Raw genomic sequence first — 15,912 nt, 5'->3', positions numbered from 1 at the left:
TGAAAAATGTACCTAAACTATCAATAACATACACTTACTGCAAATATTTTTTTTAGTGAAAGTTCTTTGGGCGCATGAGAGTAAAATTTCAAAACTGAATTTTATTTAATGCAACGTTTCCGTAAAAAAAAAAATTGTTGTAAAAGATTTCTTACGCTAAAAGGCGGACGGTGCAGAGAACTTGTCAGGTGATGTTCCCTTAAGCGGGCTCCACGTGGCGGTTTGTGGCTCAGGTTGAACCCCGCCATGCTGCAGGGATAGGCGGGTCGCGGCGGTAGGGAGCCGCCTGCTCCTGACGCCACCTGACTTGCTGGCATCTAGTAAGGGAGTCTTGTCGCAGAGGTTAACACAGCGTGATTTGAGCTTATTATTGTGCATCGCGACACGGGCCATATTCGCAATAAAATTGTGTCCTTTCAAGCAGGCTACGTATTATTTTAATTCTTGTGTAAATCAGCATTGTTAAACAGTATTATATGAGTATATTGTTTTAGTTGTGTAACTAAATATTTATTTTTCATGTATAAAGCTTTCCACACTTTAGTTTTACAGGTTAACTATTTGTAGAGACCGGAAAAATTTGCGAAATCATTTCGCAATAGGCTAAAATACAAATAGTTATACCTCAGTTCTGCCTCTGCTATTGGCTCACAACTCACCTGGATGACTCTGGGCCAATTAGAAACACCCGGCCTAAGCTGTATCGAATCACAGGCTGCTACGTTGGGACGTCTCAAAACACAGCAGCTAATGAGTGGGTGACATTTGACCGAGTGTACGTAGAACTATGGAGTTCATCCTGCAGGTCACTGAACCCGCGAATTTTTCCGGTCCCTAACTATTTGTCACGAATTATTATTCGATTAACTAAAAATCACACACGTATTATGATTATGAGCCCACGAGGGTGTAAATGTATTAAGACCAACTAAGAATATGCTAGTTTTGAAAAAAAGTTTAAACAAATCTCGTGCGTGGAATATTAATTGTTTTTTTTTCTTTGTGGCAATATGGTCAAGTATAATGTAAAGAATTACCGTGGGTAGGTCCGTGACGTTTAGTTTTCGCGTCGCGGAGCGGCGGACATGTTGTTCATTGTTCATTCATTCGACAACAGAACCTTATCAATGCCTATGAATGCATTGCAGTGTATCGATGTAGCCTATTCACAGAATCAGGCATTATACTCAGTGATAAGGTGATATTTTCAGAACTACAAAATCAGTCTAAAAAAATGCTCGATAACATCTAACTTGTACATAAAATTAACTTAAAAACTAATTAATTATAATCAATCGTAGGTATGATATTTAGTAAAAAAAATCCTTATATGGTGTACTACTATGTATTCAAGAGTGTTAATTAATCATTATTGATTGATAAATAATTATTGCTATCCTGAGCATTTATTTTTAACTGAGAAATAATATTGATAAAACCTTTTTATTTAGAAAATTGTCTTATTTTTCTCGTTTTAACCCTTACGATATAAGTATACCTACTTACAGTCGAGGTTTGAATCGCCAAATAATTTTAACTTCTTTCGTGTGAACTGAAATACATGAGCTCCATTTTTTTTTTACCCGGCTTTTATTAGTCCTGTATATATGAATGAATGAAGGGGTAATGTAATAAAATCTTTCCATTCAATTTCTACCCACTTTTCAACGTCCGAATATGGTGAAATTATGCATATCTACATATAAAGAATCTCTGACAATACGGTATTTTGATAACTTAAGACTTAATTAAACGTTAAGAAGGGGTAGGGGGTGAGAGGGTAAAAAAACACTAATTTCGATCTATGGGTAATAACCAAGCTCTTTGTGTATCCATGAGGTAGGGGCGTGGTGAGAATTCGTCCCAGGGTCAACCTTTGGTGGTTGGAGTGGGGGAGGGGGGGGGGGGTGTGTTGGGGGTGTGGGGTGGTGGTGGAGTTAAAAACCCAAAATTTCGAATATTTTAAAACTCAATGCTTTTTTCGTTTTAGAGTGTTTCCAATCCAAAGGGTCGAGTTGATTAGGAAAATGTGCCCCGGTAAGGAGGGGGGAGGGGTGGGGGGCGAGCGTAATGCTCCTAAATTTGGAAAATTTTGAAAGGATATTCTTTTCGATTTAGAATTTTTACGAGGTCGTGTTATGATGGGAAATGTGCCTGGACTTCGTCTTTCTTCCCCTCGGAAAAGGTTTGGGGGGAGGGGGAGGGTCGTAATGCTCCTTAATTAAAAAAATATAGGCTATATATCTTTTTATTTAGAGTGTTTCCGAGGTCGGGTTATAGTGGAAAATGTACCCGGGGTTCGGTAATGGCAATATGGGTACTATATATGAAATTATCTGGCCACTCTTTCGGCGTGACCGAGTGAATGATACGGACATTCCATCAGTCCGTGTTGATTTCAGCACAGATGGTGAACATATGTATAATTAAACCAATGGTCATCAATTACCTAGCGAAATACAGCTGAAAGGCGAATGTTGCAATACATACTGAGTTGGGCATCTACCGTGCATAAAATGCAAGGGCTGCACTGTAGATTATGCAGTCGTTTATATGGGATCGTGTCTCTTTGCTGCCCAGCATGCTTATGTAGCTCTTAGTCGCGTAAAGTCACTGGATGGTCTCCCAAGTAGAAGAACTTGATTGCTCTAAGATAAATATAAGTTCCATGTAATGTTGACACATTCGCTGAAATGACTAGATTAAGTGAACATTAATGACTAATTTTAAGTTCATTGTAACAATTAAATACTTTGATAATTAATATTTAGCATTTTTAATTTGTTTCAATTACTCATATTCAATGTTTTTATTTTTAAACTAAAAATAATAATTTAAACTTATAGTTCAAAAAATCACTATTAACGTTGACTAAAATAAAAATAAAAATTTTAAATTTAAATGTAAGGTTTTTGTCTAACAGTCAAATAATGCACCACAACTCTGTATAACTAATAGCGTGGGGTTCTCTCTTCTGTCAGTTTCGCATTGACTATATCCTAAAATAAGTGATAGAAAATCTATTACACATCATATTGTTATTGCTCATAGAAAATTCAGACATGATATCTAGCACACCACGTTTTTAGTTACACAGAGTTGTGGTGCATTTTTTGGTTGATGGAAAAAAATTTACTTTTTTGTTTTTAGTTCATTCAACGATAAAAGCAGGGATATTTAGTTTTTTTTTAAATTATAAGTTTATTTACTTTTTAGGGTAATAAATTTATGTAGGACAGATAAGATTGGCCGAAACTTATGCCGTTCGTTTCACGGTTGTGGCTTCGCATTTTTTTTATCATTCACGTAAGTTACTTATACACCTTTTTGATTGTCTTAGGTAGGCTATCTATTTTTATCATTCACGTAAGTTACTATCTAATACACATTTTTGATTGTCTTCGGTATCTATGCTCTGTTCATAAAGCACATATTTTTTAAACACAATTACCCCGATAGTGTCGCAGAACGGATGTTTCACCATATAAACACATGTACATAGTGAGATTTAAATTCTGATGATCCTATGAATCGATTACAACTTGATGGGACATTTGCTGTTGCTTGTTTGCAGATTTCATTACACTGTGGTATACCTAGAGGAAATAAATGAGTCACAGCTCACCTGTTTGATAACTGAGACTCGAGCTGCGCGTGAGAATAGGCGTCGCCGGAAGAGGAACAGAGGTTACCGTGACACCCCGCAGAGGTGGCGCACTTGCCGGCGCCGGAGGCCGCGAACTTAAAGGCCGGGTGAAAAACACGGAGCGGCGCGGCGCGGCGGGGCGGCGGGTCGCCCGGGCCAATCACAGCCGTGGCCTCTGGGGGGGAAGGGGCTCAGGAGGGCAGCGTTGCCATGGCGACGTGGTGCCTTGTGGGAGGGGGTAGGGGGTCGGCGCGAAGAGAGGGGAGGTCAAGAGTTCAGAGTCAAAGAGACGGTTCGCGCGGCAGTGCAGGTCTGGCGGCTCGGCGGCGAGGGTCACGACCGGGGCGAACCGTTCTTATCTGTCCGTGTGCGTGCGTGCGTGAAGGAGTAGTAGTAGGAGGAGGAGGAGGAGGAAGGAGGGAAGGTCGTGGTAGCGCCGGCTAGGACGCCCTCACCCCTCGCCACATGCGGCCGCGGAGGTGATGCGAGGCGGCGCCCCCTGAAGACCCTCCCAGGATTCTGCCCCACGGCCCAGCGCTGGCCTCGTGCCCCGGCCCAGCGCTCTGCCCGCCCCCGGGCGCCTTGGAGCTGGGGTTCTCGCGGGCGCACATGGCCCTCCCGGGGCCGCACCCGGGGGGCCACCACTGGCGCGACGGGCCGCTGGGGCCGGTGCCGCTGGGGCACGGCCCGCCCCCGCCGCCGCCGCCGGGGGCCGACGACTCGGCGTGCGGCGGCGGCTCCAACACGCCCGGCAGCCAGGGCGGGCTGTCGCAGTCGGGCGACGTCAAGAACGGCCAGAACATCGAGTGCGTGGTGTGCGGCGACAAGAGCTCGGGCAAGCACTACGGCCAGTTCACGTGCGAGGGTGAGTACCCCCTCCTCTCATCGCCCCCCGACAGAGAGGTCGCCACCTCGACGAGATAACCTCCGGTCCACGCCCTCTGGACCCGGCGCGCCGGGGAAAACAAACTGGGAGGATGATCCGGACGGCACCCCCCCCCCCTCCCCGCTCCGCGACGCCGCCGAAATGCGCGGGGTCTCCCCCTCCCCGCGCGGGACCCGCGGGGGTCGCGGTCGACAGTGGAGCCAGGCACGCGGCGCCGGGACACGACGAGGTGTCACCACTGACACTCCTCTTCCTTCACAACACACTCATTCCTTCGAGAACCATCTGCCGGGATATCAGTTGGCAAAATGTAACTCTGTGCAACACACGGCTAAGCTTATTTTTTGCATACGAGTCTTATATGAAATACTTACTTGTTTCGAGATAATACAGAGTATTTCTTACGAAAATTGGCTATGAATGATGTTTAATTCTAGCATTGATAGAATATTAAATAATTTTGACTTTACTAAATTTTCTTATGTATATATTAACGTGCGCAGTTAATTTCTGTAAAGCTATCCAGTGAACGGTTTACAAATGACTGTAACTTTTAAAGATACTGGGAGAACACAAAAACGTTAATTCCCGGGTAATTTTGCAGCGATACAGTTGTTCAAATGTAAGTGTACAAATTAAAAAAATAATATTTGTAAGTGTACATGAATATTTATGTTCAATTAAAAAAAAAAAGTACGGAGCCGGAGACCCATTAGATTGAGTCGGTTTATGGTCTTCAAATATGTTTGGTTTCCCGTTTGCCGTAGGTTGGTTTCCTTGAGTGGGAATTCTTCCCACTCGTGGGTAGATTGTATCTACTACGTGATTCCGTCGCTCTGGTCGTGTCGAAATATCTGTGGCCGAATTGTAAAATCAATGCAAAGTATCCGTATGTGTATTTTTTACAGCAACCAAAATTCTTCTTGAACGTATGACAGTTTTATAGTTAAATTTTTATCTGTACCTATTCGCACGTTTCGTTAGAATTCCATGTAAAGTCGACGAGTAAAGTCATTTTGTAAACCTGCAAAAAATGTTTCTTGGTTTTGAAAAAGACTGGTAGAAAGCTAAGTGCAAATATTGTGATAGTAGGTACTCGTGATCAGGTTTATTTGAAAAAAAAAACTTAAATCGCGAGTTATAATGTAAATCATGCGCCTCGTTGATAGCCCATATTTTTGGGTCTACATTTTGGCACTTTTTTTTGCTTCCGTGTGGGATTAAGTTTATGTTTTATTTGTAATTTCTATCTTGTAAGAGCTAAATTAAAACTCGAGCAATATAAATTATGTTCTTTGCATGTTGTTTATATACTTATACCTAAACATTAAGATTCCCACACAAACCTAAGATATCAATATAATTTACGTTATTGTCACAATTACCAGCAGACACATACTAGATGGAAATAAAATTAGATACCGACAATAAAAAGGAACGACATATTATTTCTTTGCCTTTATTGGCTGTTGCTGTTCTCCCTCACGTTAGAAATACCATACCTACCCACATATTACGATACATATAGCTTTACGTCACAAATGTTAGCGTGATATCACTGTTGTGCGATCTATAAGTAGTTTAACATAGTGAGTTCCGCGTTTACCCCATTGTGAATCAGGCTTAAGTCTGAGTTTATAAAAAACTAAGGGACGCAAAAACTTACCTAACATGTGACCAACTCAAAGACACCGTGGTAATTTATAAAAAGCACGAAATTCGCAAGTTGTAACAACCTTTAAACTTTAAATTGCAACAAAATTAAAAAAAAAATTTCCAATGGCTTCTTTTTATATAAATAATGTTTATCGTGAAAACATAAAAAAAGTCAATCAATTGGTTTATTAGTATTATTTTATTTCACTGTGTAAAAATTTAATAATTATTTAGGGTATGTAATAAAAAAAACCATCGTGGTATTATATGCAAATGACGTAAGTTTTCAGAAAGCTTCACATCCAGTTACGGAAAGCGGAAACGCAAGGCGAGGCGTAATAAGTAGAAATATGACTGAAGCTCTGCGTTTTTTTTTGCGTCTTGTGTAGTTTTTTTTTTATTATGATACTTATATGAGAGCGTCGTCATTGGACTCCTTGCGTTCATGGGTTTCTTGCGTGTTTTATAAACCCGGCCTAAGGGTGAAAGTGGTGTGCATTTTCGCACTTGACGCGCAGGGAATCGAACTGGCCGGCAGCCTAATCTTCGGACGAAAAAAGCCTCTGTGAGACTAAGTGAAGTTTCTCTGCATGCCACTGTGGAGCGCCTTGGGTTTCTCCATGTGACGAAATGAATCAATGATCTTTTTTTCTTACAATACGTCATTCAAAATGTTAAGAAAGTTCAAAATAATATCAAATTTGCATAAGCACTGTACACCATTTGACAGCCGTCCAAAACTCAGGCCTCCTAACGGGCCTTTAATTTTTTATTAGCAGGATCATGGACGGTATATATATATATTTTTTTTGCAGTTTTTCGAACAACTGATACTTATGTGTAAAATGCATTTTAAACAATTATTTTATTTTTATTTTTGTGTGTTAACGACCGTGGCGTTGTTAATTACCCTTACCTACTTAAGTGTCATGCACGGCAATAGGCACTCTTACGTGGTGGGATGATAAATATGGGAGTTAAAACACACAGAAACTGCTCAGTGGTATACATAGTCCGTCTAAAGATGATGTATAAAACGGAACACTGCATTCCAAAACGCTTGGTTGACTCTCCTGCACCCCTCTTATTTTCAATACGCTGCGCAGTTTTCGAACGTCTGTCATTTATTTATTTATTTTTTTTTACCAACGCGTGACACCTTATTTGGTGCACGGATAAAAAGGTTGGTTTGAATCAAACAAATACTTGTTTATATATGGCGAAACAAATGTTTACTTCCTGTAACAAAATATTTTGTTGGCCAAACCAAATTGTGTGAGTAACAAAATTGATTCATTACACCTAACAAAATATACCTACAGTTAAACTGACCAAACCATTTTTCTGGATCAACAAAATCTTTCCAACAACAAAATATTTGTTTGAATCAACAAAATAAATGTATTACCTCATATATAAACAATTATTTTGCTGTGGCAAACAAACGTTTCTCTCGGTGTGGCTCTGTTCTCGTCCAATGTGATCTGAGCTTCGGAGTTGTGTCGACAATACGCACCGGCGACGAACAGGCGCTGTTCACAGCGTGTGTGTGACGTCGAGTATTTGGGAGGTTTCGAACTCGCGCTCCGTCGATACGCGCCGGCCGCACGCATCGACGAGACGACGTAACGACGGGTTCGCAGATGTAACTACCCCGTTCCAGGGTCATTACGTTTAACGTGGTTGCACTTGTAGACTTCATTAGTAGGGACTGGAAAAATTCGCGGTTTCAATGACCACTAGGATAGACTCCACGATTCTCTATGTACTCGGGCAACTATCACCTGGTCATTGGCTACCGACTCGGGACACCTGCTTACTGCGATTCTTATGATTCGATACTTCTTTTGTTGAGTGTTTGCCATTGGCTCAGAGTCCTTCAGGTAAATTGCGGTCCAATCACTGACGCAGCATTAAGCTAAACGAGTTTGGATTCCAGCCTGTCTCGGAAGGAATCCGCGAATTTTTCCGGTCTCTATTCATTAGTGGCCGATCTTCAACAGTATAGAAAAAAAATGTAGTGCATTATTTTTTTTTGCATAATTACCTAGCTAGCAAGGTTGAATTTTTAACATTTTTGTGCAGTTTGGATAAGGAGAATCAAATGGAATAAAAAAAAGAAAATTTTTTGGGTTTAAAGGCGTAGCAAATTTACTTCATAAAAGTTTATTTAATACCAAATACTTTCTTAGAATTTTAAACACTAACTAAAATTAAATATAATTTTTTAAGTGAATAAAACCACATTACATAGTAGCCAGTAAAATTGACTTTAAACCTAAAAAGTTTCAGTTTCATATATCATTTCATTATCCTCATCTCTTATCAATAGTGCACAAAAATGTAATAAATGCAAATTTTGAAGCTTATAATGGTATAAAGTATAAGATATAATTGTTTTTTTTTTTTATTTTGTAAAAGTTCAGGCACTCAGGAAGTAGGTAGTCTGCAAGTTAAATCGTGTGAAACGTAAACATAAAATGATGACTTGTAATGGGTTTACAACACCCTTAAGCATGCGGGATTGTGCTGTGATCACGTTTACCACGAACTGTCTCGCGCATGCATGTCGAGTGTCGACGAGGGTCGCAAGCAAGCTTGACCTCCCGTCCTCTGATAGGCTATCACCGATCGATAAGTTAAGTTGCGGCTTTCGCGTTTAATAGTCGTACTGCGAATGTCCCGAGGCTTAAGTTACTTTATTACCTCGTTCGTGTTTATCCAAAAAAAAAGGCTTAACGTCACTTCCGAAATTGGACTGAACTGTAAATCAGCTGACAATTTTTTTTATTCCTACGTGTATCGTGCTAGGTTCATAACTAGGGACCGGGAAAATTCGCGGATTCAATGACCTCTAGGATAGCCTCCGTTATCCTCTGCATTTCTCAAGTAAACACGCGTGTTCATTGGGTACTAAATTGTGAGGCGTCTCCACTGGGTAGCTTGTGATTCGACGCTTCTTTGGTTGATAGTCTCTCATTGGCCCAGAGAGCTCCAGTTAAACTGCGAGCCAATAGCAGAACCAGCATAATTGTACACATGTTTTAATTTCAGCCTATCACGAAATGAATCCGCGAATTTTTCCGGTCTCTATTCATAACATACGGGCACGATGTATAGGCTAACTTGTAAATCCAAGATTTTCATTAATGAATATGAAAAGTAATTAAAAAGTATATATTCTGCTCTAAGAAACGTAGAACTGAAACATTTAACACGTAGGCCGTATACCTACTGTTTTTTTAATGGAACTGAAATAATCATGTAAAATTTCAGATACCTAGTTGTTAAATTGTACATTTACATAAAAGCAACTATTTCGCTACAAAAAAAATGTTCGCAGCAATACCGGGTTTGGATTCTCTGGACATTTATGATTTGTGTATTTACATTACCTACATTAGTTAAAGTTATGTGTAAACCGTTTCCTGAATAGCTTTCCATTATTAACTGCACAAATTAATAAGAAAATTAAAATAAAGTCCAATATTTTTTTTAATATTTGATTACCTTTTCATTGGTTGAAATATAAGGCTTGTATAAAACATCAGTTAAAATATAAAATTATGAGCTAATTTTCTAAAGCGTGAAAATAAATATTCAATTATGTTTCCAAAAACGTATTTCATGCATTAGAAAATAATTATAGCAATGTGTTGTACAATATTACAATATTTTTCTTAACGTATTACAAACTATTTCTTGGCAACTGTTTTCCAAAGGAATCTTCTGCAAGATGCGTTGCCATGCGTTCGTTGCTCCAAAAATTTGTATTTCTTATTAGGAATAAACCTAGCGACATTTAAGGTGTTAGCGCTAGTATGTTATCTATTCACTGGATATAAATCATCTGGGAATTCGAATAACTAATTTTGGTGTTTAAATATCGTGCTAGTTTAATTATTTCTAATGTTTCTCCTCTTTTCATTCTCTTCGTTATATCATAGATGTCGTTTTTAGGTAGAATTCTAATAAATAATCGGTCTGCCTATTGCAGTCGTTAACATGAGAATAACGGTAAATTTTATCCTGATATATATTTTTAGTCGTTTTGTCAGTATAAATAATTTTTATTCTTAATTATATATTTTTACAATATTTCAAGTAAATAGTGTAATAAGGAAAGAAAACTGTGCTCTTGTTTTCTTGCATAATATGTTAGTGTTGAGTAAAGAACAATTCACTAAAAAACACATATAGGTATTTTACAACCCTTCTATTAATTAAGAAAAACTTTCTGTTTATAAATGTGTTAATTTACTGTATTAGAAGTTTCTGCCCGTGTCAATTGGTTCTCTAGATGCTTATTAAGCCGCATGGACTTACAATATTATGTAGGATTGTTTCTCAACATGGCAAAGAAGGTTTCCAAAAACTGGTTCCTTCATTTGTTTGCAAATAGTGCGTAAGAATTGTGAACAACTTAACTAGGTGTATCCCATCAGGCCATCAGGTGTTGTTTGATTCCTTCAGTTATGACAACGCACAGACAAAGTACGTTTACTTACTTTGTCGAAAAATTACGAGACAAAATTTTTTTTCCACTAAAATAAATATTCTGATTCAGTGATTTCTTTCAGAATGAGAATCCTGACCATTTGGAAGGACTAAGGTATCTTTCTAAATTTTCAAACTGAAGATTCCACCTTGAAAATCATTAAATACATTTTTAAATACCATTCCGTAGTCAAATACTCATCACGATAATGAGCAAACGTTCCGAGCCTTTGGAAACAACCGTTGGAAAAAAAAGGTGCCACGTTCTGCAACAATACAGGAAAATTTAATTTTTGTGGAATGTGTACCCTGAAACTAAAGCTTCGATTAAAAAAATAAAACCAGTACTGTGGTCACTCAGTTAATGACTATGATAAAAAAAATACTCATTTTTGTAGTATACTCAGAAATAGTTTCTTATTTATACTTAAAATGCAGTAGCCTATATGATTTTGTGAGAAATACGAGATTTACTGTTTACAGAATTAAAAATGAAATGATGTGGGCTATCTATGTAATTAAAGGCGTACGTTTTGTCAGGAAACTTAAAATTCAGTTGGTCCTACATCTAACTAAGGAAGCACTTTTGGATTTCTGGGGAAGTTCCGTTTTGGTTGCTAAAGCGACAATGAGCATAAACTACATCCGGTCTTACACAGCCAATGATAGGGCGTCATTTACCGGGACCTCAAAGGCAGGGGTAAAAAGTTCAAGTACCTACACGTAGATGTATAAGTCTCGATAAGAATTTTTAAAAAAAAGATAGAACTGCTGCCTACGCAAGTCCGATGAGTTGTTAATTATTAGTCTCGAGTGGATACTTTGATGATCTTGCAAGTCTGGCATTGGCTCAATCACAATGCTTAACTGTCATTTATTTTTCAAGGAGCTGCCGATCATTCGATGGGCTAATGTCTGTGATTTATGTGCCGTGCACTGACGCTTTAACAGGAGGATTAATGACTTGTGATTGCTTCATGGGATGTAAGGGGGAGGGGACCAACTATTATGGTTCCCGCAGTGACGCGTCCAAGCACCATAATCATTGCGCTGAGAATGAGTAGAGGATTCGTTATTAGAAGCGCATGTGGCGAGGGAACCAACCGGCGGTTCGCGTCAAGTACGTCCATCCTCCGACTTGACGATTTCAGCAGCCATTTGGTAATGGGTAGAGACTGGAAAAATTCGCACTTTGGATGACCGCCAGGATAGACTCCACCATCCCCTACATACTCGGGCAAATGCCACCTGCTCATTGGCTACTGACTCGTGCCACCTGTCAACTGGGACGCTTGCGATTCGATACTTTTTTGGTTGAAGGTTTTTCACGGGCTCAAAGTCCTTCAGATAAACTGTGAGCCAATCAGAGAAGCAATTTAAAGTTACATTTGTTTGGATTCTATCATATCGTGAAATGAATCCACGAATTCCGCTCTCTAGTAATGGGAACCACATTGACTTTGAATGTCCCACGGGCTTTAAGACGGTTTTCATATATTTCTTGCTAGTTACAGGTTTTTTTATAAAGACATAGGTAGAATGTTTAGAAATTGTGATAATATAAGCACTTTTGTAGGTATCTCACACGCGTAAACTAAATTTAAATTAAATTAACATCTATTAAGTGAATACAACTTAATTATTCAGGCAAAAATTTATAATTTAGATTTTTGCCTGACTAATATTCGTTTTCGCTAATTATAAATTTATCTTAATCATAAGCCATTGCTGGAATGGCGTATTTCCAATAATGTTTTAAATTTAAATCTTTCCTATTGCAACAATTATTCAAAGAACAATCCAAATTGGATAAGAAAAAACTTACATCAAAATATTGGCCTGACGTTTTGCAAGTTGCATGTATATTTTAGCATGTATAGACCTACCTATACGATGACAAAAGGTTTCACAGAGAGAAGTGGAAATTCCGCAAAAAATTTCCTGAATACTAAAAAATGGCAAGGAAATTGAACAATCCTTCAGGAAGTAGGGTGGGTGGAGGGAGGGAGACGAATAATAAAGGTTTACGTAAATTTTACGTCTCTGTAAAATATAAAAAAAATGCCTTATTATTCTACATCGGTGTTTCCGTACTTAAGATGAAAATACATATTATAGCAACTACCAGCCTGAAAAAAAACACGTTAGTTTGTACTTTTTTTTGTACCTTTACAAGGATAGTCTGTGGAAACTCGATTTCCCACGATATCACTTGTAAAATTGCAAGGCAAAATTTATTTTATCATTTGCAATTTCACAAAGCTCTGGCTTGCAGTTTGCAATTGAGTTTCCGAGGATTTTCCTTGTAAAAAGTACAAATATGTTTTACAGTGTACGATAGAGTGTGTTAGTTGCGCAGACTTAGAAAGTTTCTTCAATTACCTATAGGCCAAAGAGACGATTTTAGTAAACATTTTCTGCTGAATCCTTGCACTCCGCTTGACAGACAAATACACTTAAAATGCGCATACGTGAGAGTAGGTTAGTAGCAATATTTTCTTCAGAGGTTTAATCTCCAAAACGCACTGAATTTATCGATGTCGGCGATAATGTAAAGTGAGGCGCTGCTATACGGCGCACCCACTCTAAGACTGGTCTCACAAGTGTTGTTGCATTTCGAAACGCCACGTGTCTCAGTTTTTTTTTTTCCTTGAGTGCGTATAGTCCACTCTCCCGACCCCGGAAGCGGCATCATTTCGAGTGCGCCTGAATGGTCTCATTATTTAATTAAGGAAGTTCCTCGCCGTGTCGTTGTACACACCAGCCTCTGTCCCCGCAGTTACCATGTTAACTCATTCCATCGTCCGTCTTAAATAGTTTTCAACCGGGGAAAACTCATAAATTAAAATAGTTCATCCGGGCGAGGTGGAAGAGATAGTTGGTAGTTAGGTAGTTATGACTCCTCTGTTACCAAAATAAAGCACGCATTTTTTTTTGCCGTCAAACAACACAATAGTTAATTCTATCGTCGGTCTAATTAGCAAGACTCGTAACTCCATGAATGCAAATTTTACAGGAGAGAGAGAAAGAACTGAAACTTCACACTCTATCCTAATTATGAATTGTATCATATTGCTACCTCTTAGCTACCTACTTTTCATTTCAATTAAAATATTAATAATACGAAGTAAAGAAGACACACATTTATGACACTTACATGAACCGTTTACATTTGTAAATGGGAATTGTGTTTCATAGATAAATTTCTCGGTTATAACACTCGAAGAGGACACGCAGTAAATAACTGCGAGGAACTTTATGCAAAATTGTATAAAAATTTATAATATTGGAGTTACGATATTTGTTAATGAAGTCAACGTTATAACGATTGATCCTCGTGACGCATGATTTGAGCTGGAAACCTTTATATGGATCAGAACTGTTTGTCAGAATACTTTGTGGGGAGGGGGAATATCCCAGCCTCAACCTTCACACGCTATTTCTTATTTTAAAGTTATGCCAACTAGCATCTTCCTCGGATCGAGAGACTAACTTTTTGGCTCCTGTTATTTAACAGAAAATAACCCTAATCACAAAAATTCTCATAGGGCTACTAAAGACTGCATAGTAAAATGCAGTCACGCTTACGAAAATTCCAAGACGGATAAGTAGCGAGTTATAGAATTATTATTTAACATGTAATCCTTTCTTAAATTTTAATTAAAAATATTTTAATTACTCTAACGATAATGAAATTTGATTGCAAGTTTAATCTTGAAAGTGCTCTTTTTGAATCAGAATTGAACCATTTAATTTCATAGACTGAATTTCCCTGACTTCCTCTGATTTCGCATCAGTGAACGCAGAATACCAGTAAATTTGCTAATTTACCCCTCAGCGACAGCCATTGTTGACAGGTGGTTTTCAGTTTCTATCATTCCGCTGATTTAAAACTCTGATTAGATTCACAGTGTTCGTTGCTGAGTATGGATTACACGAAAATCGTATGTCTAATGCTCTACTCGCGCTGATGTTTGTAAGATTTAATAGGCTAAATACATTCCATTGATTATTCCTGTGAATAAGTATACACAAGAAAAAAAAATTGTTTTTAACATTTCAAGATTATCTATCTTGTGACTCTGCACGGTGAACGTGTCTTGGGAATCATCAGCGCAGGCCTCCCATGAACTTCTGCGATTGCGTCATTCGAACAGGTTTGAGGAATTATTTGCAGCATATTATGTGACATTTGTTGCGTTACAAGTAAACTAAAAAATTGGTTGTCTGTAAAGTCGGTTTACGAACGATAGTTTAACGTTACAACGTCATAACAAAACATTGATGAAATGATTGCATACTTTTATGAATAAAATTGAATCATTTTTATTTTAGTAAAAAAAAGAATAAATACTTGAAATTATACTAGTAATCAGATTTTTAAAATGCAAGAATAATTAACCTTTATTGCCGAAATTGTTGTTGTAATAAGCAATGTAAACCAAATTAACTTTTCACTTCACTTTATAAACAGTCAACGAAACAGTTCACGTGTAGATGACTTGTAATTAATTTTAATTAAAAACTGGCGTTTAGCTATAAAGTTTAAATATAATTATGAAAAAGTTTTCATATAGATAAACTGTAATCAAATATCTATCATCAATTATATGAGTCACCATAATTTTTTAGTCATTTGTAACATAACCTATTATTAGAGTCCGGAAAAATTCGCGTATTCATTTTGCGATAAGCTAAAATACAAATAGTTATACCTCAGCGCTGCCTCAGCTATTGGCTCACAACTCACCTGGATGACTCTGGGCCAATTAGAAACACTCAACCAAAGCTGTATCGAATCACAGGCCGCTACATTGGGACACATTCACAAGACAGCAGCCAATGAGAGGGTGACATTTGACCGAGTGTACGTAGAACTATAAAGTTCATCCTAGAGGTCATTGAACCCGCGAATTTTTCCGGTCCCTACCTATTATTACTGCACTCACCGACAGATGCTACTTTTTTTAATAATAAAAGAAAAAAATTATATTGACTATTTTTCAATGGCTATCTTTGTAAAGTTAACACGATAGTTCTCTTTCATGATCCATCACATTTTTTTCAACATACATTTACTAAAAGTTATTTTTGTTCTCTAAAAATGTCTAGTAAGTGATCGTAACAATTAACACTTTTTTCGACATTCGATAACACCCAGTAAAACCTGGTGACAAAACTTGAGATTAAATCTTAAATGCAGTCCTATAGCTATCGTGACGTATTT

The 15,912-nt window shown here is 38.1% G+C and overlaps 1 protein-coding gene and 1 long non-coding RNA gene across 3 annotated transcripts in view; one reads left to right on the top strand and one right to left on the bottom strand.

The window, feature by feature from the left end:
- LOC134541802 (uncharacterized) overlaps positions 1-3,778 on the bottom strand; it is a 225,208-nt gene extending 221,430 nt beyond the window's left edge. For both annotated transcript variants that reach the window (XR_010076691.1, XR_010076690.1), the window contains exon 1: positions 3,626-3,778. This is a non-coding gene — a long non-coding RNA (uncharacterized LOC134541802). The remainder of the gene's footprint in view (positions 1-3,625) is intronic.
- A 78-nt stretch (positions 3,779-3,856) lies between these two features.
- The window catches only part of LOC134541857 (nuclear receptor subfamily 2 group F member 1-A), a 263,976-nt gene continuing 251,920 nt past the window's right edge, over positions 3,857-15,912 (top strand). Inside the window, exons 1-2 of the mRNA XM_063385556.1 lie at positions 3,857-3,867; positions 4,162-4,511. Of these exons, the coding sequence (XP_063241626.1) occupies positions 3,857-3,867; positions 4,162-4,511 (361 nt within the window). The remainder of the gene's footprint in view (positions 3,868-4,161; positions 4,512-15,912) is intronic.

This window comes from Bacillus rossius (genome assembly GCF_032445375.1).
Source record: "Bacillus rossius redtenbacheri isolate Brsri chromosome 4 unlocalized genomic scaffold, Brsri_v3 Brsri_v3_scf4_2, whole genome shotgun sequence".
Taxonomy (NCBI): Eukaryota; Metazoa; Arthropoda; class Insecta; order Phasmatodea; family Bacillidae; genus Bacillus; species Bacillus rossius.
The sequence above is the reverse complement of the archived record's forward strand: the minus strand, read 5'-3'. Positions and strand labels throughout refer to the sequence as shown.